This window comes from Taudactylus pleione, unplaced genomic scaffold (assembly GCF_031769625.1).
Source record: "Taudactylus pleione unplaced genomic scaffold, aTauple2 ptg000201l, whole genome shotgun sequence".
Classification (NCBI taxonomy): domain Eukaryota; kingdom Metazoa; phylum Chordata; class Amphibia; order Anura; family Myobatrachidae; genus Taudactylus; species Taudactylus pleione.
In genome coordinates this window covers 960,469-987,887 of record NW_028284603.1, presented here as the reverse complement: position 1 = coordinate 987,887, position 27,419 = coordinate 960,469, and the positions used below count along the sequence as shown (strand labels likewise).

Below are 27,419 nucleotides of genomic sequence, written 5' to 3'. Positions count from 1 at the left end.
ACTGATGTGAGTGACTGAAATATTCTCTGTAAAGCGCCACAGAAAACGCGTGCACTATATAATTAACGGGTAATAAATACAAAGAACCCACAGTATGAGCTATACTTACAGTATATCGCAAAGAATCCGGTGTAATTATTCTCAGTTTGGGGAGAGGCTGTGTACGCCACGCAGTTATTATCCATGCTGTACGCATTCATCGTTGTGTTGGTTAAGAAGTCTGCGAGGAGAGACATAGAAGATAGCAATGGGGACACTTGCTCACTGCACCCAGCCAGGAAGTCATGTGACTCACATCTGGATCTAAAGGCACACATCCACTAGACGGTTAAATTCAGCGATTGAACGATAACGAAATTGTTCATTAATCGTTCGCAAGTCGTTTATAAAAATGTCTAAAACGACCAGCGATACGCGCTCACGCTGCTTGTTTAGACATCTATCATCTGACAAACATGCTGGACAACCTGACGATAAAATCGATGATTTGCACTCAATGCCCACCACTGCTGGGAGCACCGCGAGCTGTGGACCAATAAATAAAATGGGGACGGGGCTGCGCAGCTGCTGAGGGCAGGGTTAAGCTACATCCGGCCTACACTTCCCACCCCTAATCAACTCAACTCCTGCACCCTTCTTACCTAAATAACAAAAGTAACAGCGTAGAGCCACATAAACATTTATAGAAAAAGGTTGATCCATCTGAGGTAAAATGTATATGAATTAATTTAACATAAGGGTCATAAAAACACATATAAACTGAAGCACATGCTAAACCACATAATTTCATATAAGTATTGATGTAGACATAATAATCACTTATGTGTATAAAAGTCCCATATGAGCTGGAATGCTGTGTATTGTAAGCAGTCACTGTTGTTTTGCAGACAATGGAAACAGCAACATCTAAATAATATGGGCAGAGCCTTATGGGCAAAATGTGGTCATGTGACTTCTTTTGATTAGCAGAATAATCTTCGTTTAATACATATATATATATATTGTGACACAGTCAGGTTAGGGGGTCCCTCTCCTGGGTAGAGGTCTCCTTCCTTACACACACAGCAGCTGGGAAACAGTACGCCAGACTGGATTCGAGTACAAGCTGGTCGGCGCCAGTCTTTATTGTACAATGTCAGAAATAACATAAAGAAAACAAAATATAAATCCTAGCCCTGTCGGGGCACTAACTTCACAGGTAGTTCCCTCACTATCAGAACCTGGCAGGGCCTAATGCCCTCACCAGCAACAAAGCACAGCACAGTACTCACAAATAGGTTTTCAAGTGTCTCTGAGCAAACTCCCTGCCTGCTCTCCCAGGTGAGACAATCAGCCCTCAACACACTAGGCTTATATTGGCCACTCTCAGGTGGAAACCCTAACAAGCCTGTTACCAGGCTGCGAAACCAAAACCTGGAGTGGCCGTGGGTGGAGCCCTCCCTCTCCTCTCACCCACAACCCCCAGGTCCCAAACCGGCTTTTCAAAAAGTCGAGACTCAAGCCTGCTACACTGCAGACTTTCTCCTGGGGATTTAAAACACATAAGACAGGAATCTGGGATAAATGTCCCTGTCACAAACCACTTTACCAGTGATCCTATCACATATCCCCCCCCTTTGTTTCGACCTGTAGGGCGGAACAACTGAAGCCCCCAAACAATGAACGCGTGACAACGCGTCTGGACTGGCCAGCTGGCTTCCTGGCCTATGTTCCACTGAAAATTTAAAAGTTTGTAATGCCAAGAACCATCTCGTAATTCTCGCATTACTGTCCTTATTTTCGGACATCCACTTCAAAGGGGCATGATCAGTGATCAATTTAAACTTTCTTCCAACCAAGTAGTACCTGAGAGCCTCTAACGCCCACTTTATGGCCAACGCCTCCTTCTCCACTGTGGCATCGGGTAGGCATCGAATTTTGAAACACTGTTCAACTTTCAGAAGTCATTGCAGAAACGCACACTCCCGTCGGGCTTTGGAATCAACACAATGGGACTTGACCATTCACTATGTGATTCTTCAATAACCCCTAACTCTAGCATATTTTTAATTTCTTTCGACACCGATTCTCTTTGTGCTACTGGTAACCTATAGGGCTTTAGATTAACTTTAACCCCTGGGTCAGTGATGATGTCATGTTTAACGACCGAGGTTTTCCCAGGTACGTCAGAGAACTGCACCCTATTTCTGATCAGAAACTCCTTGACCTCTTGTTGTTGAATTGCCGACAGGGTTTTTGCCACTGTCACTTCGGGAACTAAGGCCCTGGTTTTACTGGAGGGGCTCGGACGGCCGACAGTACCGTTCTATCTTTCCAGGGCTTTAACAGATTTATATGGTATATCTGTTCCGGCTTTCTTTTCCCCGGCTGGTAAACTTTGTAATTGACCTGTCCCACTCTTTCTAAGATTTCAAAGGGCCCTTGCCATTTAGCCAAAAGTTTATTTTCCACCGTGGGAACCAACACTAACACTCTGTCTCCAGGAGCAAAGCTGCGTAACCGAGCATTGCTGTTGTATACCCTCTGCTGTGCCTGTTGAGCCTGTTCCAGGTGCTCTCTCACTATCAGCACCTCTATAATAGGCAATGGAACTAGTGGACCCTTAAAATGTGGTCTGCGAGCATGATACTGACACTCAGGGCAGGATGCGCAAAAGTCAGATACCTCTTTATGAAGCCCGGGCCAGAAAAACCTCTGCATTATTCGCTCAGTGGTTTTCTCTACCCCTAGATGGCCTGCCGTTATATGACCATGGGCCAGATCCAACACTGTTCTTCTGTAGGCTCTGGGAACTATTAGTTGTTCCACAACATCTTCCCCCTTCTTAGTCACCTGATATAACAAATCCTGACACATTGCCATGTGGGGATAGGACAAAGGACTATCAGGGTCTATGGGTTTACCATCAACTACTTTTACATTCTCCCTGGCTTTTACCAAAGTAGGGTCATTCAACTGCTCCACGGCAAAGACCTCTCTTCTGACCTCTAAATCAGGCAGACGATCAACTGGCCCAACAACACTTCCCACCTCAATGGGAGGCACATCAGTTGGCGGGCCACCGTCACGCTCCGCATTCTCTAGTTCGCCAATCATAGTAGAAAAAGGGAATAACTCTGACTCAGAAGAAACTCCCTCCTCCACTACATTCGACAACCTTCTCAAATGGATCGGGGTTGTTCACTTCTGGAACAAAAAGGCTTTCCAACAACTTCAAGAAGTGAGCAAAGTCTCTCCCCAATATTGCATCGCACATCAGTCCATGCACCAAACCCACAGAAACTATAGCAGAGCCACAGGGTGTCTCGATGTTCACCTCGGCAGTAACATAATATCGAGTATCCCCATGTATGCAGGTCACACCAACCGTTTTCCCTTTACGCCTCAAGGGGTTCACCAGCTCAGCTTTCATAAGTGTCACCAAGCTACCAGAGTCTAACAGTGCCTCTACTCGGTTGCCATCTACAGTGAGTACACACATGTGCTTATCAGTCTCAGCCTGCCGGTCAGCCGTACAGGCTGTCTGTGCAAAGAAAGACGCCCTGCGGTAGACATGAGCAGTATCACATTGCATAGGTTCAGTTGTAAGTGAACAATTAGCGGAAATATGGCCGAAGTCACCACACCGGAAACACTGAATCATATTAATGTCTAGTCGTTTACGGGGCAAGAACCTTCCTGGCCTGGCAGGCCTGTCTCCAGGTTCTACACCCTCAGTCTTAGGTACATTCTACCGCCGTGCACCCTTCTCCCCTGGAACAGTCTTACCAGTGTCTGTGGGAGTTCGCCGGTGCGCCATCGGGGCTCGGTGGGGCATACTCATCAGCTCCTCAGCTGCCACGTACCTCTCCACCAGCTCGACCAACTGGTCCGCGGACTTAGGGTCTGCATGGCTCACCAACTTGCGCAGAGTCACAGGTAATGATCGCAGGTACCGGTCCATCACGACCCTTTCCACGATCTGTGGTCCCGTCAGCGTCTCGGGCTGTAGCCATTTTGAGGACAGATGGACGAGGTCATGCATCTGTGAACGTGGAGGCTTGTCCATATGGAACTCCCAGCGGTGGACCCGTTTGGCACGAACCACCAGACTTGCCCACTGCTCCTTGGGCCAACTCTCCCTTTCGGCCGTTCTTTCAAATGCGGCGAGATAGGCCTCCACATCATCGCCCGAAGTCATCTTTTGATCTTTTGGAGGAAGTGACTGGCTCGTACGTAGTGAGTGGTGGTGGGAGGACCAGTATTAACATCTCTGGGCCGGGCGACCAGGTGCTATACCACCTCTTTTATGGCCTGGCTGTTTTCCGCGATGGCGACCTGTTGTTGCCTCTGGGCTGTCTCCAAGGCCAACAGTTACACCCTGGTGGATTCCTGCTGAGCCCTGGTAGATTCCTGCTGAAGTTGGTTCATCTCCTGCTGAAGTTTGTTCGTCTCCTGCTGAGCTGCTGTAGCTTGGAGCAAGGCCTTAATAATTTCCTCCATTTTGTCCTGGGGTGTAGGTTGGAAGCTGAACCTTGCCTCTCTGAGCATTGGCTGACGCCTCCTCTATGGGACTCCAAGGACACAGCGTTATTTCCACACTCACAAATTGGGTGTCTGTCCCTTTAATTTTTAAACGGAAAGTTTTCCTCTCGCTGCAACTTCAGTGTGTGTGGGTGCACGCATTCTCCACCATATTGTGACACAGTCAGGTTAGGGGGTCCCTCTCCTGGGTAGAGGACTCCTTCCTTACACACACAGCAGCTGGGAAACAGTACGCCAGACTGGATTCGAGTACAAGCTGGTCGGCGCCAGTCTTTATTGCACAATGTCAGAAATAACATAAAGAAAACAAAACATAAATCCTAGCCCTGTCGGGGCACTAACTTCACAGGTGGTTCCCTTACTACCAGAACCTGGCAGGGCCTAATGCCCTCACCAGCAACAAAGGCACAGCACAACACTCACAGTTAGGTTTTCAAGTGTCTCTGAGCAAACTCCCTGCCTGCTCTCCCAGGTGAGACAATCAGCCCTCAACACACTAGGCTTATATTGGCCACTCTCAGGTGGAAACCCTAACAAGCCTGTTACCAGGCTGCGAAACCAAAACCTGGAGTGGCCGTGGGTGGAGCCCTCCCTCTCCTCTCACCCACAACCCCCAGGTCCCAAACCGGCTTTTCAAAAAGCCGAGACTCAAGCCTGCTACACTGCAGACTTTCTCCTGGGGATTTAAAACACATAAGACAGGAATCTGGGATAAATGTCCCTGTCACAGACCACTTTACCAGTGATCCTATCACAATATATATATATATATATATATATCACGTTTTTAATTAAGAATCTTGTGAGATATGGTTATAATAACATTACTAACCCACCCACTACTCTCCAGGTGGACGTAATTGCTATAATTAAGCAAGGTATTTAGATGTGCATGGGTGTTAGTTCTAAATATGCTTCTGATGAAGCTGTGTTACACAGAGAAACATGTTTGCCTGATGTATAACACAGAGAAATGCATTAGCCTGATGTGTAACAGAGAAATGCGTTAGCATGATGTGTAACACAGAGAAATGCATTAGCCTGATGTGTAACAGAGAAATGCGTTAGTCTGATGTGTAACACAGAGAAACACGTTAGTTGATGTGTAACAGAAATGTGTTAGCCTGATGTGTAACACAGAGAAATGCTTTGGGTAATAGAGAGACACGTTAGTCTGATGTGTGAGACAGAGAAACACATTAGAATGATGTGTAACATAGAAAAACATGTTAGGATGATGTGTAACACAGAGAAACTCGTTAGGAAGATGTGTAACACAAAGAAACGCGTTAGCCTGATGTGTAACAGAGAGATACGTTAGTCTGATGTGTAACAGAGAGACACGTTAGTCTGATGTGTAACAGAGAGACACGTTAGTCTGATGTGTAACAGAGAGACACGTTAGTCTGATGTGTAAGACATAGAAACGCATTAGAATGATGTGTAACACAGAGAAATGCATTAGCCTGATGTGTAACAGAGAAATGCATTAGCATGATGTGTAACACAGAGAAATGCATTAGCCTGATGTGTAACACAGAGAAATGCATTAGCCTGATGTGTAACAGAGAAATGCGTTAGTCTGATGTGTAACACAGAGAAACACGTTAGTTGATGTGTAACAGAAATGTGTTAGCCTGATGTGTAACACAGAGAAATGCTTTGGGTAATAGAGAGACACGTTAGTCTGATGTGTGAGACAGAGAAACACATTAGAAAGATGTGTAACATAGAAAAACATGTTAGGATGATGTGTAACACAGAGAAACTCGTTAGGAAGATGTGTAACACAAAGAAACGCGTTAGCCTGATGTGTAACAGAGAGATACGTTAGTCTGATGTGTAACAGAGAGACACGTTAGTCTGATGTGTAACAGAGAGACACGTTAGTCTGATGTGTAACAGAGAGACACGTTAGTCTGATGTGTAAGACATAGAAACGCATTAGAATGATGTGTAACAGAAAACCATGTTAGGACGATGTGTAACACAGAGAAACTCGTTAGGATGATGTGTAACACAGAGAAACTCGTTAGGATGATGTGTAACACAGAGAAACGCGTTGTTGTTTTTTTCAGAGAAGTCTGCAATACAGATTGTATATTATATGTTAAGGGATCTACCAAACACACAAAAGGGACTGCACACAGCTGTAGGGAAATTATCCACCCCTCGTGGTATCTGAGCAGCTCCATCGCGTTTGGATTACATATGTGGAAACAATAAATGCTCTTTATCCAGGTTGGATATGGGATCCCGACGGTCAGAATCCCAACAGATTTTGGTAGGTATTTTAACCCTTGCCCTAACTCTCCCCCTAACCCTAACTTAGCCCTCCAGCATCCTGATCCTAAGGCTGCGTACACACCTATAGATATATCTGTCCGATATGTCTGGTGGGAAGGAAAATCCTGTCCGTCTTTCAGTGTTTGGGAGAAAATTTCTAGTTTTATTTGTTCCAATACATTACCAGATGTTCCTTCCCAGCAGACAGATATATCTATAGGTGTGTACGCAGTCTAACCCACCCCTCCCGCATCCTAACCCACCCCTTCCGCATCCTAACCCACCCCTCCCGCAGCCTAACCCACCCCTTCCGCATCCTTACTCTACCCGTCCAGTCCCACAGTCTATCCCTAACCCTCCCCCTAGTGGCTAATTTTAATACCATCAGGATCTGTCGGGTTTGTGACCGTCGGGATGCTGCTGCAGTCGGGTTTGTGACCGTCGGGATGCTGCTGCAGTCGGTAATGTGACCGTCGGGATGCTGCTGCAGTCGGTAATGTGACCGTCGGGATGCTGCTGCAGTCGGTAATGTGACCATTGGGATGCTGCTGCAGTCGGTATTGTGACCGTCGGGATGCTGCTGCAGTCGGTAATGTGACCGTCGGGATGCTGCTGCAGTCGGTAATGTGACCATTGGGATGCTGCTGCAGTCGGTATTGTGACCGTGGGGATGCTGCTGCAGTCGGTAATGTGACCGTCGGGATGCTGCTGCAGTCGGTAATGTGACCGTGGGGATGCTGCTGCAGTCGGTAATGTGACCGTCGGGATGCTGCTGCAGTCGGTAATGTGACCGTGGGGATGCTGCTGCAGTCGGTAATGTGACCGTCGGGATTCTGCTGCAGTCGGTAATGTGACCGTCGGGATGCTGCTGCAGTCGGTAATGTGACCGTCGGGATGCTGCTGCAGTCGGTAATGTGACCATTGGGATGCTGCTGCAGTCGGTATTGTGACCGTCGGGATGCTGCTGCAGTCGGTAATGTGACCGTCAGGATGCTGCTGCAGTCGGTAATGTGACCGTCGGGATGCTGCTGCAGTCGGTATTCTGACTGTCGGGATGCTGCTGCAGTCGGTATTCTGACTGTCGGGATGCTGCTGCAGTCTGTATTGTGACCGTCGGGATGCTGCTGCAGTCGGTATTGTGACCGTCGGGATGCTGCTGCAGTCGGTAATGTGACCGTCGGGATGCTGCTGCAGTCGGTAATGTGACCATCGGGATGCTGCTGCAGTCGGTAATGTGACCGTCGGGATGCTGCTGCAGTCGGTAATGTGACCATTGGGATGCTGCTGCAGTCGGTATTGTGACCGTTGGGATGCTGCTGCAGTCGGTATTGTGACCGTCGGGATGCTGCTGCAGTCAGTATTGTGACCGTCGGGATGCTGCTGCAGTCGGTATTGTGACCGTTGGCTTTCTGGCGGTCGAGATCCTGACTACATCCCCTTTATTCTGCAACAAAGAATTTGCACAGCAGAACAACAGTGACTGTTTACACAATGCAGCTTATTTGGGACTTATATATATTATACATATGTGATTTTTGCGTCTGCAGTAATATTTATATGAGATGATGTTTAGGACCTCATTCAGAGTCTCTCGCTAGGGCGCGATCGCTCGCTCCGAGCAATTTTGTTTCACATCTGCGCATGCGTATAATTCGCAGTGCGCGTACGCAAGCCATTCGTTGTGATCTGATTTTGGTTGCTCGTATGCCACTATCAGGTCGCTGCTTTGAGTGACAGATAGCGCCGTTTGTGGGTGGTAACAGGGGAAGGTGCTTGTGAACGGGAGAATGGATGTGCGAACGCAGGCGTGTCTGACCGCCCAAACGCCGTTTAAAGGGCGTGCATAATTAGCAAAGTGGCGTCATTGTACACGTCACCTGCATGTATTTCAGCCCGCACTGATCGCAGTGCTTGTGGTAGGGCAAGGCAACCCCAAGGGTAGCGAGCAGCTCCGATGCCTCTCCATGGTCCCGATTAATCCTTCATTTCCCGGAGATGACGTGTGTTGCGAATGGCAAAGGGGGCGTCTTTAGACACTTGCGAGCGCACTTTGCCGTAGCTCGCTAACACATAGTGGGCGTCCTTACGAGACACAGTGCGAGCGCTTCATTTAAATAGCCGGCCCCTTTTAGCCAGCGAGCGATCGCGCCCTAGCGAGAGACTCTGAATGAGGTCCTTAGTGCGTGCATCAATTTTTGTGTTTTTATGACCCTTATGGCAAATTTATTCATATACATTTTATCTCACACGGCTCAGCCCTTTCTATACATGTTTATATTGCTCACATCTGTGCTGTTACTTTTGTTATTTATATGTGAACTTCTGCAACGGTTTAGGGGACCACCCTGTTTTTACCAGCAGCACCATTGTTTTGTATATAAATATTTTGTTGGATATTATATATGATTTGATTTACCTGTGCATGTTACACTTATGTTATATACATTTTTCACCTAGGTGGTCTCTTTGGCAGTGTCAGGCCCCCCCCTCCCCTTTTTTTTACATTTTAATCTGCACATCTTACCTACCTTATCTTCATTTCTTCCCCTAGCCTCATCCCATAATGCACTGCTTCACTACTCACAGTGGTAGCAGCCATCTTGTTCGCCAAACCAATATTAGTAAGAAAGCAGTTCATCCATTTACTAGGAACAAAGTGCCTCAGTGATGTCACTAGCATCTATCAGTGATGTCACTAGCATCTATCAGTGATGTCACTAGCATCTATCAGTGATGTCACTAGCATCTATCAGTGATGTCACTAGCATCTATCAGTGATGTCACTAGCATCTAATGGGTGAACTTTAATTTCCTAAAAGTGATCTGTCTGCCCATACATAGACTTTGTAGTGGAAATCAGCCCAGGCCATAGCATGAGTGCGTCTATTGAGTGACCCAGCTGCATTTGTTATGTATACCGGTTCAGGCCAATAGTCCCATCTCTTACCGCGTAAAGTAATCACTCCATTCTCTTCTTTCATGTCTGCAGGTGAATGCTGACTTTGTAATGACCCCTTCCTAAAAAACATACAAGGATGAGAGGTTATAGGAAGTTTGAGAACTAACTATCAATCTATCTCATATCTATCTAATATTGTCAGGACTGCGACTATTTCAGTACATAAAGACAGACTACTTCTGCCAAAGTTCCTTTGTGGTCGTTGGAAGAGCTATCCTGCTTGCTGGCGTTCTTCACATACAGGGGATAGATGGTTAGAGGGATATAGGCCTGATTCAGAAATGGTCGCAATGCCAGTATTTTCGCAAATTGACGTGTTTTTTCGTACTGCGCATGCTGTTAAGCTGGTTACACTACACACTAGACGATATGTTGCCTCAGGCTGACATATCGTCCACATCGGCCAGTGTGTACCCACTATGTCCCTGACGATGCGCGCTCCCGCACGTCATTAGTAACATCCTCCGTCGGACCTGCATACAGGTCTGACAGGCGGTATCGTTATCGGGGACCATGGTGCAGAATGCCTCTGCCGTCATTCCATTGCTGCCAGCATCGACAAGTGTGTATACACTTCCTGAATCCGGCAAACCCACCGGGTCCAGGCGCTGCCGATATTGTACACAGTAGACACCGTCTAGTGTGTACCCGGCATGTCACACTGTGTCGTAATGGTCCTGTCACAGTGGGGATTCATTTGGAAGGTGATTGTCAGGCAGGGACCATTTGTGAGCGTCAATGGGGGGGTGGCGGCTCAAACTCAGGTATGTTGCAACTTGTTTCGGGGCATACCTCAGCCTGCGACTGCGATCTTATAAGCAGTAGAGAACGCTCCGGCAGCTCCTGATGAAGTCCTAGCTGATATAGATGGGCAAAACACGTAGAGGCTGTGCTCCTGTTTTGGGGAACTGTATCCTGGTGATGTTCCTTGGGCTCAGAAAAGCTTTATTTGCACTGATATACTCTGTGCAATAGTTTAATGTACTCCTAATATATTTTGTTTTGTTGGAATAAATTCATGTTTTTACAAATATACTACACTATATATTATTCACTTTCTTTTACTATATGGATTACTTCTGGCGTAGTATGAGAAGCCAGAGGAGCTGAGATGTGTTCCTGGTATTCATGTAACATGAGCGCTATATACCCAAGGAAGACCTTTGGGTTATTTAATAGCACATGTGCTCTTTAGCGGCGGGGTGCAGTAAGGGGAGCAATAGCCACCAAACCCCAAAAATGCAGGTTTGATCGCATTTCTCATATGCCCCAAGCCTCGGAATGCGTTTCAGGGCTTGGTTGAGATGGGTAATGCCATCTCCTGATGGCGTTACCCTATAAAAGCCTATGGGCTTCTATCGGGAGAGTGCCGTGAGAGGGATCCAATCGGATCCCTCCCAGCACCCCCTGCATGCGCAGAAGGATGCCAGAGGGGTTTCTGGGTCATAGACCCAGGAGTCCCACCATTACAAAGGACAGCTCTTACTGAGAGAGCTGTCCTTTGTGGTATTCTCCATGCAAACTGGAGTTGCTAACGCCGGCACGCATCCCGAATGCGATGCGTGATGTATCCCGCTGTAAATATTTCTCTAAATAGGAAGAATTTACTAAATTGAATGCACCAGGAGGCACCTCTATCTATCTATGTGTATGTGTGAGTGTAGTGCCAACGTATTACTCAGCGCTATACAAAGAATATTTCATCATCTGCACGCTAACGCCAAACAGATAGGGCACTGGTGGTAAATAAACCCATGACACCAGCTCTTTCAGGCAGCAATTCACCATTCGTTTTTATCCATCCTTCCATTGATCCATCTTTCCATCCATCCTTTCTATACTTACGCGCCAAATAAATATTTTCCCTTCAGTTTGTCGCCTTCAAGCTCAAGATTCTGTAAGATAAACTGCAGCGACTGATCCCGCTTGGCGTATTCTTTCCTCGTATAGGCGCTTAGGAGCAAAGCCTTTTTCCCTAATATCTGATTTTTTTAAAAAAAGAGCCATGTTATTGGGACACGAAGCCTGAGGACATTTGGTGTAAGCTATACAATGGCTTTTACCATGGAATAACTGATGGGCGCAGGGGGAGGGGTTTACTGCTGAAAGTAGGGCCATGTTTATGGATCTTAGTGCATTGATGGGCAAATGTGTTTCATTAAATAAGTAGATGATAAAGAAACATATGATGGCACTTTGGGCAATTCTGCTGAAAAACCTCCTGCCCAGGGCTGGCCTAGGACAACATGGAAGCCCTGGCGTAGAAGCCTACATTAAAAAAAAAAAAAAAGTGAACGTTTTTCATAGCTCAGTCTAATGATGTCCCAGAATGCACCATCAGTCGCAGGGTAGGTGGCTTTGGTGTCTATTTATGCCATCAACAAACTAATAAACTAGTGGGGTCCAAGTTTGGCGCTGCAGCTATCAGCCCGCAACTATTTCATTAACATTATTGTAATTCTGTATCGTTTTTGTGGTCACCCATATCATTGTAATTAGCCTAATCCTGCTACTTGGTGCCTAACCCTAACCTCCCCCCCAAAGCCTAACCCTAACCCCCCAGTGGTGCCTAAACCTAAGCGGTTAACGTCTAAGTCGCCCCGCAATACTTACGATCAGGATAGTGGCTGTCGAGATTCCTGCCGGCATCCCAGGATGTCATCAGCCGGCATCCCCGCCCACCGGCAAACTAACTACATCCCCTTTTGTACATGCAAGTAGTTCTATCAGTCTCGTTAACGATTGGCCACAAATGGTGCACTACCGAACGACCAGGTGATATGGTTACATTATATAGTTAGCAAACTAACCAGTGTCCTCACTAGAGGGCTGCGGTCCGCACCCGGGTGTCACCCTTCAAGGAGTGACACCAAAAAGAGCCGCACTCACACCCACACCCCCCATCCACAGACGCGTCTGCTCCCACCTTCACAATCTCCGACCCGGCACCAAGCGCCGCGGCTGCAATCAATCACCACTGCACCCCCGCCGACTCCATGAGCTGGAGTCCGCTCTTCCCAAACTCAATGACAAGCCCACACTGGTTGCCTTTGCATGGCGCCGGCTGGTCATTCTGGGAGGGAGAAAGAGGAGGAGAGGAGACTGAGGGCCTGAATCAGACGCGCTCGCAAGCGGGTCGATGGTGGCCCAGTGCACATACGCACGACAGAGCCGGCTCCGACGTGCACATGCGCGAGACCCGAAGCGACGGGGAAACCGTCGCTCTGGGTCTTGTACCAAAGGGGGCGTGCTGTCGATGTTGAGTGACAGCACGCCCCCTTTGGTGGGTGGGCCGGGGGAGTGGCTGCCCAAATGGAGGCGTTACCATGTGAACACCTCCGTTTGGGGGCGGCCCCACTGGCATCACGAGTGATGTCAGTGGGAGAGATTTCGGCTCTGTGAGAGTTGAAATCTCTCTGGGGCTTGCGGCAACAAGACCCTACCACAAGGGTCTCGTCGCAAGCCCGATGGTCACGATGGTTTTAACCATTGCGACCATCTTCCTGGCCGCTCGCATAAGCTGTGGGTGGCCACCCACAGCTATGCGGGGGGCCGCTCTAAAAAGCGTCCGGCTCTGAATCAGGCCCTGAGTGCTATTCCAAGATGGAGGAAGCCATGACCTGAATTCAAGTGCGCTTCCACCCAGTGTAGGCTTAGTCATGGCTGGTTCAGCTGTCAGCCGTTACAGCTGCCTGCCAGTGCCAGTGCCAGTGTGCATTGAAAGTTATTAATAGTATGTATTTTACAGACTTGTTTATTTACCAATTGCCATATATACTGTGTATGTATATATATATATATATATATATATATATATATATATATATATACTTTACTGTCTGTCTTTTAATTGAATATATGTATTTAATATTTATTCTTATTTTTTTTCGCTGAAGTAAATTGGATTGCACTGAAATTACCATTTATTTGTAACAAACAAATAGTTCATTTAAATATGAATCCAATATTATTTCAGAAAAAAAATATATGTGACAAAAGCTATACGACTGACTAGAGCTGTGTACACCCTAGATGATGTAACCAACCCGTCATCCCTGGCGATGGTGATCGTGCATTGGCACGTGCATACACACTTAGCGATGCCGAATGCCATGCTGCCATGCGGAAACATGGCATCGCTAGCATTATTTGCTGGTCGTTCCTGCATCAGGGCCGACCAGAAGACATTGCTGACGATGGCAGGGTCGGGCATATCGGGCATACACACTGCCCGATATACGCTGAGGTGAACAATATGTTGGTCCAGTATGCTGGATAGGACAACATCATCCAGTGTGTACCCAATTATATATATATATATTTACCTCAGTTACTGTAGGGGAGTGCGAGTCTGCAAATGCATTTTTGTTACGACACTCGCATGCTTCGCAGTAATGTGCATACCTAAGAAATGCCAGATCCAATTAAAAATGGCAAATTGAGGTTCTCAGGGTGACGGTTTGCAAATTTCAGTGATCGCATTGTTAGGTGATACAGGTGAGGGACCTGGATTTTATAAATGACCAGGTCCCTCAGGACACACTGTGTGCGCTGCAATCTATAGGTTAGGGAGATGCTGCCGGCTGGGGGAGCGGTCAGCCCTGGTTGAGGAAGCGCTCGGCGCTGGATTGGTTTAGGCCGGTTGCTCTGGTGTTGGCTCCGGTCTACTCTTATCCTGGGTAACCGGTGGCTGAGATGGTGGAGTGCAGTGACCTGTGCTGGTGCCCGAAGAGGATCGGGGAGAGACCAGAACCGGCTACTGCTGCCGGAGGGGGAGGAGGTGAGGTGCCCCCATTCCACAGCACCCTGACAGTACCTGGTATCCTGTTATACTGATGATGGGGCGGCTGTGGTGTAATGTTATTATACAGCTAGCACATGTTTATTACCAACTGCTGCAAATTATATTACATATATTGTATTCTCACCTTGTGCCCCCTGTGCCCCTCTCCCCATGTCTGTACCCCTTCTGCTCTCCTGTGTACCCTGCCCACCCCCTGTGCCCCCTGTTCCCCTCTGCCCATGTCTGTACCCCTTCTGCTCTCCTGTGTACCCTCTCCCCATGTCTGTACCCCTTCTGCTCTCCTGTGTACTCTGCCCTCCCCCTGTGCCCCCTGTTCCCTCTCACCATGTCTGTACCCCTTCTGCTCTCCTGTGTACTCTGCCCTCCCCCTGTGCCCCCTGTTCCCTCTCACCATGTCTGTACCCCTTCTGCTCTCCTGTGTACCCTGCCCTCCCCCTGTGCCCCCTGTTCCCCTCTCCCCATGTCTGTACCCCTACTGCTCTCCTGTGTACCCTGCCCTCCCCCTCTGTCCCCTGTTCCCCTCTACCCATGTCTGTACCCCATCTGCTCTCCTGTGTTCAAATTCAGCTTTATTGGCCAAGTATACATACATACATATATAAACAAGGAATTAGTTCCGGATTAACACACTCCCATAATAACTCACAAAAACAATGCCAATCAATCATACCACAATGCCAGCCCCTACCACCCCTGTACCCTCATCTATTTAGCATAGTAATAGCCTGTGGAAAAATACTCTTCAAATGTCTAGAAGTTCTCACCCTTTGTGACCTATACCGCCTACCAGAAGGTAACATTTGGAACAGATGACAGCCTGGATGTGCATGATCTGCCACAATGTTACCAGCTCGCCTACTAATCTTGGTTATATATACTTCTTGAAGTGGGGGAGATCAATACCAATAATTTTTCCCGCAGCCCTAACCATTCCTCTGTAGTCTGTTCTTCTCCAGATCTGTAATAGAACTGAACCAAACAATAATTGATGTACAAAGAACAGACTGGATTATTGTTGAATAAAAAAGAACTAACAATTCTTGTGGCAGATTAAACTTCCTAAACTGATGCAAAAAATACAATCTCTGCTGAGCCTTCTTCACAATGGCGTCCACATTATTTCCCCATTTTAGGTCCCGTGAAATCACTGAACCGAAAAAAATAAAGGAATCCACCACAGACACCACCGTATCACTAATGACAACAGGAGACATCACAGGCGGTTGTCCCCTAAAGTCCACTATCATTTCCACTGTTTTCTGTGGATTTAGCTCCAAATTATTCTGACCACACCAAAAGGCCAGCCGTTCAACCTCTCTCCTATAAGCGGACTCATCACCGTCCTTGATAAGGCCTACGATGTAGTATTATCTGCAAATTTCAGGAGTTGCACAGATGGCTCACTAGAAGTGCAGTCATTTGTGTACAAAGAAAAAAGCAGAAGCGAAATTACACACCCTTGAGGGGTCCCTGTACTAATTATTCGACCACTAGAAGTAAACCTCCCCCACCTCACCTGCTGCTTCCTGTTCATCAAAATTAATAATCCAGTAACAAATTGGGTCTAGAACCCCCAAGATGACTAGCTTAGGGTAAAGTTTTCCTGGAACAATTGTGTTGAACGCCGAGCTGAAGTCAACAAATAGGACCCTTACATATATGCCCGGCAAGTCGAGATGTTGCAGGATGTAATGCAGCCCTAAGTTGACTGCATCCTCCACCTACCTATTTGCCCGATAAGCAAATTGCATAGGGTCCAAAAGGGAGCCTACAGTATCCTTCAAGTGGGTCAACACTAGTCGTTAAAATGTTTTCATGACCACAGAAGTCAGAACGACTGGTCTGTAGTCATTAAAACCCTTAACAGGGGATTTCTTAGGCACCGGAATAATAGTGGCACACTTAAAAACGGATGGAACTTCACACAGTTCCAAAGATGCATTAAAAATCCCTGTAACAACAGGGGCCAACTGTTCAGCACAGATCTATAGGCTAGTTGGTGACACACCATCCGGGCCAGGTGCTTTCCTGGTCCTCAGCCTCCTGAACTGTTTGGCCACTTCAATCTCCTCCACCTTTAGAACAGGTAAAATACCTGTACCACATGGAGGAGGAATACCAGAGATTCCACCTAATTGGACATAGTCAGAGGTAGAGAGAGGCATTAAATCCGACTTTTCAAACCTACAATAAAAATTGTTTAATTTATCTGCCAATATCTGGCTCATGCCAAAGTGGAGAGATATCTTCCTGTAGTTGGTAATATCTTGCAGGCCTCTCCACACCGACACAGGATCATTAGCTGAAAATTTAATTTTCAGCTTTTCGGCAAAACAATTTTTGGCCGCCCTGATCTCTCTAGTCAGAGTGTTCCTGGCCTGTTTATACAGGATTCTATCCCCACCTCTGTAGGCCTCCTCCTTGGCACGACTAAGCTGCCTAAGCTTTACAGTAACCCACGGTTTATCATTGTTAAAATAGGGAAAGTTTTCGTTGGGTCCCTCCCCTTGAGAATGTAAGCTCTTACGAGCAGGACCCTCTACCCTCTTGTGCTTCTCCTTACTTTATGTTCATCTACTTCTTTCTCACCACTAGGGCACCTAACACTTGGTGCTTATGCTCTGTTGCTTAAGTGGGTGTTATGGTCACTAATGTAGCAATGTATATTATCCATGTCCTTGTCCTTCATTGTATTGTATTTTACTGTAGTCACTTTTTTGGTTATGTACTATGTAAGGCGCTGCGGAACACTTGTGGCGCCATATAAATAAACGATATTAATAATAATAATAGTTTGGACACACAAATCCTCACAAAACCTGATATATGATGTTACAGTATCTGTTAAATCATCTACATCAACAGCTGCAGCCTCAAATACAGTCCAATCAGTGCAGTCAGAGCACATCTGGAGCTTCCACGTCGTTCATCAGTCTATTTCCTCACTGTCCTGGCTACAGGCTTTAATGATCTAAATTTCTGCCTGTATAAAGGTAACATTTGTACCACACAATGATCCGAAAGACCAAGGGCAGCACGAGGAATGGAACGATAAGCTTCCTTTACGTACTTATTGACGCTCCATATCAGTTATAGAAGCCGCCAAGTGCTGCAATGCTTCACTCACACAATTATAATAATATAAAAACAAATCCCACCCCCCTTTGCTTGCCCTGCCCTCCCCCTGTGCCCCCTGTTCCCCTCTCCCCATGTCTGTACCCCTTCTGATCTCCTGTGTACTCTGCCCTTCCACCTCCGTACCCTCTGTGCCCCGATGCTCTCCTGTGTATTCTGCCCTCCCACCCCTGTCCCCCTTTCTCCATGTCTGTACCCCTTCTGCTCTCCTGTGTAGTCTCCTCTCCCACCTTTGTGCCCTCTGTTCCCTTCTCCCCTTTGCACTATGCCCTCCCACCCCCATTCTCCATGTCTGTACCCCTTCTGTTCTCCTGTGTAGTCTCCTCTCCCACCTTTGTGCCCCCTGTTCCCCCATCCCCTTTGCACTATGCCCTCCCACCCCCATTCTCCATGTCTGTACCCCTTCTGCTCTCCTGTGTAGTCTCTCCCACCCCTGTGCCTCCAGTTCCTCTCTCCCTTTCTGCTCTCCTGTGTAGTCTCCTCTCCCACCCCTGTGCCCCTTCTACCCATTTCAAAAAAATATGCCCTATAGTGCGTTTTACGTCTAGTAGGAGCGAAGGGTCCCTGGGACCCAATTTTTTTTTCGCTCAGCACGATCATTTAATTTTATGCAAAATGTGACCTGCGAGAAGTGAATTAAAAAGTGAGGAAACCTTCCTTGGGCCTGATTAAGCACGGAACGCTAATGCGGTAGCAATCGCTCACGCAGTTCTGTGAAATGATGCAAATGTGTGCGATCGAAATGCTGCCGCTGCACAATATAATGGCGCCCACTTACCTTTACTCACATCCGTAATACCTGGCAAGGGTGCAAAAATAATTTAGCGTTGAGTTTAATTTGCATAACTCTTATGTAAATGTTATTTCATGTTACCTGTGCATATGATATTGTCATTTAAAGGTATAATGTTCATTTTGTTAGCTCTTTATCTCACTACTATTGCCATTGCGTTTAGTGATACTATACGGGAATTATGATTTACATGTGAAACTAGTACAAAACATGAAGGATTGCATGTGGTGTGATACAGGAGGTCGGGGGGGGGTCACACCGGGTGACACCAACCCTAGTGACCAGGGGCATTTCTAGATAGGAGGGGGCCCGTGTGCAGTCTCCGACACAGGCCCCCTCCTCTCTGTCCGGCGGCCGGCAGTGCGCTGAGCTGTGCGTGGCCAGTGCCGGAGTTGTAGACTCTGAGCACTAGAGTGCACCTAAAGTCTATAGAGTATGCGCAGGTCACCGGGAAAATGGCTGCGGCGGACATTTTCCAGTAGTTTTTACAGCGACGGACCCCCGCTCCGACGCGGGACTCCGGAGAGGTAAGTAATACTATGGGTGCAGGGTGTGCGGTGCAGGGCCCGTGTGCCCCGCACACCCTGCACCCATTATAGATACACCCCTGCTAGTGATGCCTCTGGAACTAACCACCAAACGATGCAAGATATATCGATCGCACAGCGTGAATGCACTATATCGTTTGTCCGGGAAATCGTTAATGACATTGCATCGTTTGCAAGTCATCTAGTGTGTACCTAGCATAACTGTCACAGGGCCGGCTCCAGGGGTAGCTGCGCCCTGTGCCGGAGACGACTGAAAATGAAAAATAATTACCATAGGCCACGCCCCACTAAGTGACGTTATTTGGGAGTGTGCCCACATGGCACGCCTCCTGTGTAACGTCAGGCTTGGGGCGAGCCCAGCACTCCCTCACTAACTAGGCTTGGAATGGATGCGCGCTAAAATTATAATGTTGGGAGGCGTGCGCCCTCTATGGGGTGAGGAGGTGGTGGAGAGATCCGCATCCCCGGAACTCATTCCCATAGGAAGGAGTGGGGATCTGAGAACAAGCGCTGTCTGAAGATGGCACATGTTCACGGCAGTTTGCTGAATACCAAAGGATACCATCGGACTCCTCATGATGAATGGCCCGGTAACTTAACTATGCAGAAACGAGCGTTTCCACGTGGTTACCGGCCCCTGTATTTGTCAAGAGTGAGAGGAGAAAGGAGAGGGTTTAGCACGTTAAGATAAGGAATCCTTCCAGGCCAAACCTGATATGTGAGGGATCAGTGGCATCATTAGGGATGTGTGGACCGTGCCAAGTGTCATCCTCTAAGGAGGTGACGTATCAATGCCGGGCAGCCCAGTATCTCCGGGAGTGCTGAGTCGCCACCAGAGTGATGAAACCAGGGGGATGTCACAAGGCTGCAGCCCTTCCAGCAAGACCACCCTCCCTTTTTGAGCATGTGTGACTTCGACGCATACAGGGGGTTTACTTGCCGCACTGGGTATCACCGGCCCCACTGCTAAGGACAACTGTAGAATGTATAGTTGAGACACGCATGGTTCTAACATAAACCTAACGCACATCTGAAGTCAGAAACACTAACCGTAGCCTAACACTAAAGAACACTGTTATGTAAATGGTGTTTATTTATATAAAGCAGCACAAGCCTTTTACTGTAACTACAGTTATTCTAAGATGATCAGACCACTAATAAGATCGGGATTGGTAAGAATGACCGCCGGACGTGAGCCCAGGGTTCAAATCCCAACGCCGGCAGCCCGAACAGCGCAGATCCCGATGGAGGTAAGTAAACTACCTAACCCTCCCCTCTCGCTCCTTTAAGGGTGCCTAACCCTAACCTCCCCCCTAGTGTCTAACCCTAACCTCCCCCCCAGTGTCTAACCCTAACCTCCCCCCTAGTGTCTAACTCTAACCTCCCCCCTAGTGTCTAACCCTAACCTCCCCCCTAGTGTCTAACCCTAACCTCCCCCCTAGTGTCTAACCCTAACCTCCCCCCTAGTGCCTAACCCTAACCTCCCCCCTAGTGTCTAACCCTAACCTCCCCGCTAGTGCCTAACCCTAACCTCCCCCCTAGTGTCTAACCCTAACCTCCCCCCTAGTGTCTAGCCCTAACCTCCCCCCTAGTGTCTAACTCTAACCTCCCCCCTAGTGTCTAACCCTAACCTCCCCCCTAGTGCCTAAACCTAACCTTCCCCCTAGTGTCTAACCCTAACCTCCCCCCTAGTGTCTAACCCTAACCTCCCCCCTAGTGTCTAACCCTAACCTCCCCCCTAGTGTCTAATCCTAACCTCCCCCCCCTAGTGTCTAACCCTAACCTCCCCCCTAGTGTCTAACCCTAACCTCCCCCCTAGTGCCTAACCCTAACCTCCCCCCTAGTGTCTAACCCTAACCTCCCCCCTAGTGTCTAACCCTAACCTCTCCCCTAGTGTCTAACCCTAACCTCCCCCCTAGTGCCTAACCCTAACCTCCCCCCTAGTGTCTAACCCTAACCTCCCCCCTAGTGTCTAACCCTAACCTCCCCCCTAGTGCCTAACCCTAACCTCCCCCCCCCAGTGTCTAACCCTAACCTCCCCCCTAGTGTCTAATCCTAACCTCCCCCCTGGGGTGCCTAAACATAACCCCGCCTCTCCGTACCCTAAATCTAACCCTCTCGGGGGGTGTCTAACCCTTACCTGACCCCGGGGGTGCCTAACCCTAACCCCTCCTTCCCCTAGCCTGACCTTAACCCTCCCGGGGGGGTGCCTAATCCTAAATCCCCCCCGGGAGCCCCTAAACCTAAAAGCGGCTGTCCGCTGACGACGCCAGGCTTACCTTCGTTCTGTATGCCAGGCGCCAGGATTTCGGCGGGTGGATAATGATAGGTGTTGGGATTTCACAGTCTGGAAGCCGGCGGTCTTCATTTCGACTGCCGGCTTCTTGACTACATCCCATAATATCAAATGTCATGTACCTGGCCCTTTGTAACCTAGCCCTGTGCAACAGCCTTGTATCCATCTTACCAGCCCCGAGTCCTTTTGGTGACAGACCCACGGCCTGATTCAGAGATGGACGTTAATACGATCGCGGCTGATCATATGGAACGCAGCTGCGAAAATATGCTAATGGTTGCAAAGATCACCTGAGCATAGGGACGCCCACCGCTGCCTCCTCGTCTGCGCACGACGTCATTTACATGCCTAAATATCTGTAACATTGACGCACATCATGCGGCCATCTTGCCCTTGCGGAAAACACTGACCAACCGCAAACACTGCATCTCTCCTCGCACGCTCAAAGCTCTCTTGCTGCCAATGCAATCGCAATGGCTACTTTATGCGCGCCCATGAAAACAAGAGATATGGTAAGAACTTACCTTTGTTATCTCTGTTTCTACGAAGTCCATAGGGTCCACAGGGTTGACCTTGGGGTTATAGCTGGAACAGGATCCATGGGCACCACACAGTTAAGCTTTTAGCTCCCAGGATGCACTTGGGTCCTCCTCTATACCCCGCCCCCGAGCCACAGGCACCTCAGTTGGTAAGCAGCCTAGGCCGGAGGAGAATATGGAACAGAGAGAAGGAAGACTGGAACACACAAGAAACCATACTCACAGCAATAGGAGACGGAAAACCGGTGACCAGCCACACAGCCCATTTGAAGCCAGGTGCGTCAGGGCGGGCGCCCTGTGGACCCTATGGACTTCGTAGAAACAGAGATAACAAAGGTAAGTTCTTACCATATCTCTTGTTTTCTACTTCAGGGTCCATAGGGGGTCCACAGGGTTGACCTTGGGGATGTCCCAAAGCAGTTCAACTAAAGGCGGGGACGCTCCTGTGCTGAAAGGAGCACCCGGCGCCCAAAGGAAGCATCCTGAGAGGCGAAGGTGTCAAACGCATAGAACCTCAAAAACATTTGAATAGAAGACCAAGTGGCCGCCTTACACAGCTGAACAGCAGAAGCGCCACGTCTAGCAGCCCAAGAGGGAACCACAGAACGAGTGGAATGAGCCTTAACAGAGGCTGGCACAGGTAAACCCTCTTGTGCATAAGCCTCACAAATAACGGAACGAAGCCAACGGGCTAATGTTTGTTTGTTGGCAGGCCAACCCCTCTTGTGAAAACCAAAGAGGATAAACAAGGAATCAGACTTCCTAACCGAAGCCGTCCGGTCTACATAAATTCTAAGCGCCCGGACCACATCTAAGGAAGTCTCACCAGCTGAAAGACCAGGGGACTGAAAAGCTGGCACAACAAGTTCCTGATTAATGTGGAACTTCGAGACCACTTTGGGCAAAAACTCAGGACGAGTGCGGAGCACCACTCTGTCCTGGTGAAAAATCAGGAAAGGAGGGCGACAGGAAAGCGCCCCCAATTCAGACACCCTCCTGGCCGAAGCAATTGCCAGGAGAAAAACCGTCTTAAATGTCAGCCACTTGAGCTCCACCGCCTCAAGAGGCTCAAACGGAGGACCCTGCAGGACCCGTAGCACCACCGCCAAGTCCCAAGGAGCCACAGGAGGCACAAAGGGAGGCTGGATCCTGAGAACACCCTGGAAAAAGGTGTGAACGTCTGGTAGTATTGCAATCCGCCGTTGAAACCACACGGACAAGGCGGACACATGAACCTTCAGAGATGCAAGGCGTAAGCCGAGATCCAATCCTGACTGAAGAAATTCCAAGATCCTAGAAACTCGGAACACCTGAGGATTATAATGTCTGGACTCACACCACTGACAGTAAGTGTGCCACACTCTGTGATAAATCCGTGCTGAAGCAGGCTTGCGTGCCCGGAGCATGGTACCAATAACCGAACTGGAGAAGCCCCGAGACCTCAAGACGGCTGTCTCAAGAGCCACGCCGTCAAAGACAGCCGACCCAGATCCGGGTAAAGGCAGGGCCCCTGAGACAACAGGTCCCGACGCTGAGGAAGAAGGTACGGAGCGTCGATGGAGAGGCTCCTGAGATCGGAGTACCAAGGACGTCTGGGCCACGCCGGAGCTACCAGCACGAGCATGTCGCCGTCCTGCTTGAATTTCCGCAGAACCCGAGGAAGCAGGGATAGCGGAGGAAACAGATACGCCAGGTGAAACGTCCATTTCACCGACAGCGCGTCCACCAGACTTGCGCCTGCGTCTCTTGTCCTTGACCCGTAAACGGGCAACTTGTGATTGTGACGGGAGGCCATCAAGTCCAGCTCCGGCAGTCCCCACCTGTCCACGAGTAGCTGAAACACCTCTGGGTGAAGCGACCATTCCCCGGGATGCACGTCGTGACGGCTGAGGAAGTCCGCCTCCCAATTGAGGACTCCGGGGATGAAGACCGCTGAGATCGCCGGAATGTGACCCTCCGCCCAAGTCAGGATACGAGACACCTCCGACATCGCTGCCTGACTACGAGTTCCGCCTTGGTGGTTGATATACGCCACCGTGGTGGCGTTGTCGGACTGCACCTTCCGTGAAGAGTGGGGCCGGACGACTGCAGGGCCCTGTATACTGCCCGCAGTTCCAGGATGTTGATGGGGAGAAGTGCTTCTTCCGCTGACCAACGACCCTGAAGCGACAAAGAGCCGGTCACTGCCCCCCAACCCCGGAGACTGGCATCCGTCGTGAGCAGGACCCAGTCCGGGATCCAAAATGGGCGCCCCTCGACCAGATGAGCTGTCTGAAGCCACCAAGCCAAAGATTGCCGAACGTCCGGAGACAACACCAGCACCTGAGAGCGGATCCGGTGAGGTAACCCGTTCCATTCTGATAGAATCAGCCCCTGCAGGGGCCGGGAATGAAACTGGGCAAATTCCACCATGTCGAATGTCGACACCATGGACCCCAGAACTCTCATAGCCGAATGGACCGACAGGCGGCAACGGCTCAGGCAACTGTGTATCCGCAGCTGTAGGGAGGCGACCTTCTCTGGAGTCAGGAAGATCCTTTGCTGACGCGAATCCAGCAGGGCTCCCAAATGAACCATCCGCTGAGATGGAATCAGGGAGGACTTTTTCCAATTTATCAACCACCCGTGTGCTTGCAGGCAAGCGATCGTCAGGTGGAGATGTTGAAGCAGTACCTCCGGGGAGCTCGCCAGCAACAGGACGTCGTCCAGATACGGCAGCAGCCGTACATTCTGGTTCAGAAGATGTGCGGCCATGACCGCCATAATCTTTGTGAACACCCTCGGTGCCGTGGAGAGACCAAAGGGTAGCGCCCGGAACTGATAGTGGTGTTGAAGGATAGCGAACCTCAGATACCGCTGGTGTGAAGATGCTATCGGAACATGGAGGTAGGCGTCCTGGATGTCCAGGGACACCATGTAATCCCCCGGTTCCATCGCCAGAATGATGGAACGTAACGTTTCCATCCTGAACTTGGGAACTCTGAGGAATCTGTTCAGAGACTTCAAGTTGAGGATAGGGCGATGAGAACCATTGGGTTTCTGCACCAGAAACAGAGACGAATAATACCCCGTCCCTCGTTGTGATAGAGGAACGGGAACAATGACCCCTGCTTTCAGCAAGGACTCTATAGCCTCCTGAACCTGTAACGCCTTGGTCCTGTCCTGAGAAGGACTTGTGCAGAAAAAATGGTGGGGTGGTCTGTGCCGAAAAGACAGGGCGTACCCCTGGGAGACCACTTCTCGAACCCAGGCATCCGTTGTGGTATTGTGCCAGCACTGGGCAAATAGAAGTCGGCCTCCCACTCTGAGGTCCCCCAGAGGGAGGCCCGTCCCATCAGGCCGCAGGTTTATCTTCCTGCTTGGAAGAAGGGCGCCGAGCACTCCAGACTTGCTTCTTGGGTTTAGAGGCAGTCTTACTCGCAGACTGTCTCGGGAAGGACTGACCCTTCGCCTTACCCTGAACCCGAAAGGAACGAAAAGCCGAACTCCGAACCTTAGCAGGCAGTGCCGCCGAAGGGAGGAAGGCTGACTTGGATTTAGCCAGGGTGTCCACTATTTTGTCCAAGTCCGGACCAAATAGTAATTCCCCATTGAAAGGTAAGGCCTCCAGACCCTTCTTTGAATCAGAGTCCGCTCTCCAGGACCGCAACCACAAGAATCGGCGGCCAGACACCGCTGCAGCCGATACCCGCGAGGTCAGCAGACTAGCATCTAAAGAAGCTTCACCAATGTAAGAAGCAGCGTCCCTCATTTGTCCCAACAACGCCCGCTGGACATCCGGAGCGTCGTCCGGGAAGGTATCTTCCAATGCATTGGCCCACCCCTCAATGGCCTTGGCCACCCAGGAGATGGCCATGGACGGTCGGGCCACCGCCCCGGAGAGGGAGTAAATAGACTTAAAGCAAGTCTCAACTTTCCTGTCCGTGGGATCCTTCAGCGAGGATATCGACGGTAATGGTAAGGTGGCACCCCGAGTTAAACGGGTGACATGGGAATCCACCGCCGGTGGAGTTTCCCATTTTTTACAATGTGCCTCAGGGAAGGGGTAATTAGAAGCCAACCGCTTCTGAGGAAGGAATCTCTTACTGGGCGCCTGCCAAGCTACCGCCATATGATCCGTCAACTGATCCGACAGGGGAAACACCGCAGAAGCCACCTTAGTCTTTTTGAAACTAGGAAACTTCTGAGTGGGCGTTTAGAAATCCTAGAAGGCATGTCAGTCTGCAACATTGACTGAAAAGCCGAGGAAGCGGCTGCCAAATTTTGCACGGAGTTGGAGAGCACATCCACCCATGGTGGAGGCGTCGCCATAGGGGCCTGAAAAGGTACCACAGGCTGCTGCGGCACAGGGGAAGCCTGTATATACAACCCCGCATAGGGACCAACTGATTGAGACCCAGGAGGACTCCGCAATAACTGCGGGACACCCGGGGAATGGGGGATGGTCGGCTGGGGCACCGCCCTAGTAGGGAGAGCAGTCGGGACCGACAGACGGTCCGCAATAGACACCAGCACTTGAGAAAACATCGCCCACGGTGGTTCCTGCGCCAGAGAAGGTCTGGATGGGCCAGGAGCCACCTGGCATCGACTACACAGGCCATCCTGTGACAAATCCTCCCTATCTACTCCTGCAGAACAGCGTCCGCAGGAGGCCAACACCGGAGCCACTGAGCGCTCAACCTCCTCGTCTGACATGACAGAATATATTATATATCTGGCACCAGGGTAGAAGTAAAACGCACTCACCGGTGTGCTGAACAACAGCCCACAATATGGCACTGAGTAGCACACAACTGTATGTGACGGACCTCACAAATACGTGATCTATATAAGTGAGGTCAGTAGAAACGCCCCTCCCCCACACACCTGTAGGGCTTGTAGGAGAAGTAAAGGGATAGGTATAAGCTGACAGTAAGCGGAAAATAAGCACAGACAGGCAGCACTAGCAAAAGTCACATACCATGCAGGAAGATATACTCACTGCACCTTTACACTACAATCAACCTGCCCAGATTCAGTGTCTGGGAGGGCTATAGTGCTGTGTACGCTGTCCTTAATCAGGGGAGAGGTACACAGGGGGACCGGTCCGCGTGCTCCCTGAGATCTGCGCTGCCACTGGGAAAATGGCCGCTGGAGACCTCAGAGGAGGAGTGGCCGAGTGAACTGCAGCTCAGGGACGCTAGACATGCAGGCTGAAAAGCGCGCTGAGCTGAGGGGAGGAGCCGCTGAACAGGGAAGGCTTCCTCCCCTGGCTGGCCATTAACCCCAGGGATGCTGGCTTCCCGCTTGCCGGTTATCCCTGGTGGTCTAGTGGTCCCACGGGTTATGGGGGGGCCCGCCGCCACTGCCAGCAGCCTCCGGTCTGTCCCCAGGACCGGAGGCTAAAGGACTGCATTTAAGGTATTCCGCGCGCCGCTGCTAGCCAGCGACGCGCGGCTTACCTGAATCCCCGGCGACTCCGGCAGCAGTCCTGGGAGGTAGACAGAGTCCGGCTAGTACGGACTCTGTCCTCCCGTCGCGATCCCCAGATCAATA

The 27,419-nt window shown here is 49.6% G+C and overlaps 1 protein-coding gene across 1 annotated transcript in view; it reads right to left on the bottom strand.

The window, feature by feature from the left end:
* LOC148518149 (uncharacterized) overlaps nucleotides 1-27,419 on the bottom strand; it is a 90,842-nt gene that overhangs the window by 38,174 nt on the left and 25,249 nt on the right. Inside the window, exons 7-9 of the mRNA XM_088477471.1 lie at nucleotides 11,615-11,751; nucleotides 9,758-9,828; nucleotides 110-220 (exon numbers count right to left, since the gene is read on the bottom strand). Of these exons, the coding sequence (XP_088333597.1) occupies nucleotides 110-220; nucleotides 9,758-9,828; nucleotides 11,615-11,751 (319 nt within the window). The remainder of the gene's footprint in view (nucleotides 1-109; nucleotides 221-9,757; nucleotides 9,829-11,614; nucleotides 11,752-27,419) is intronic.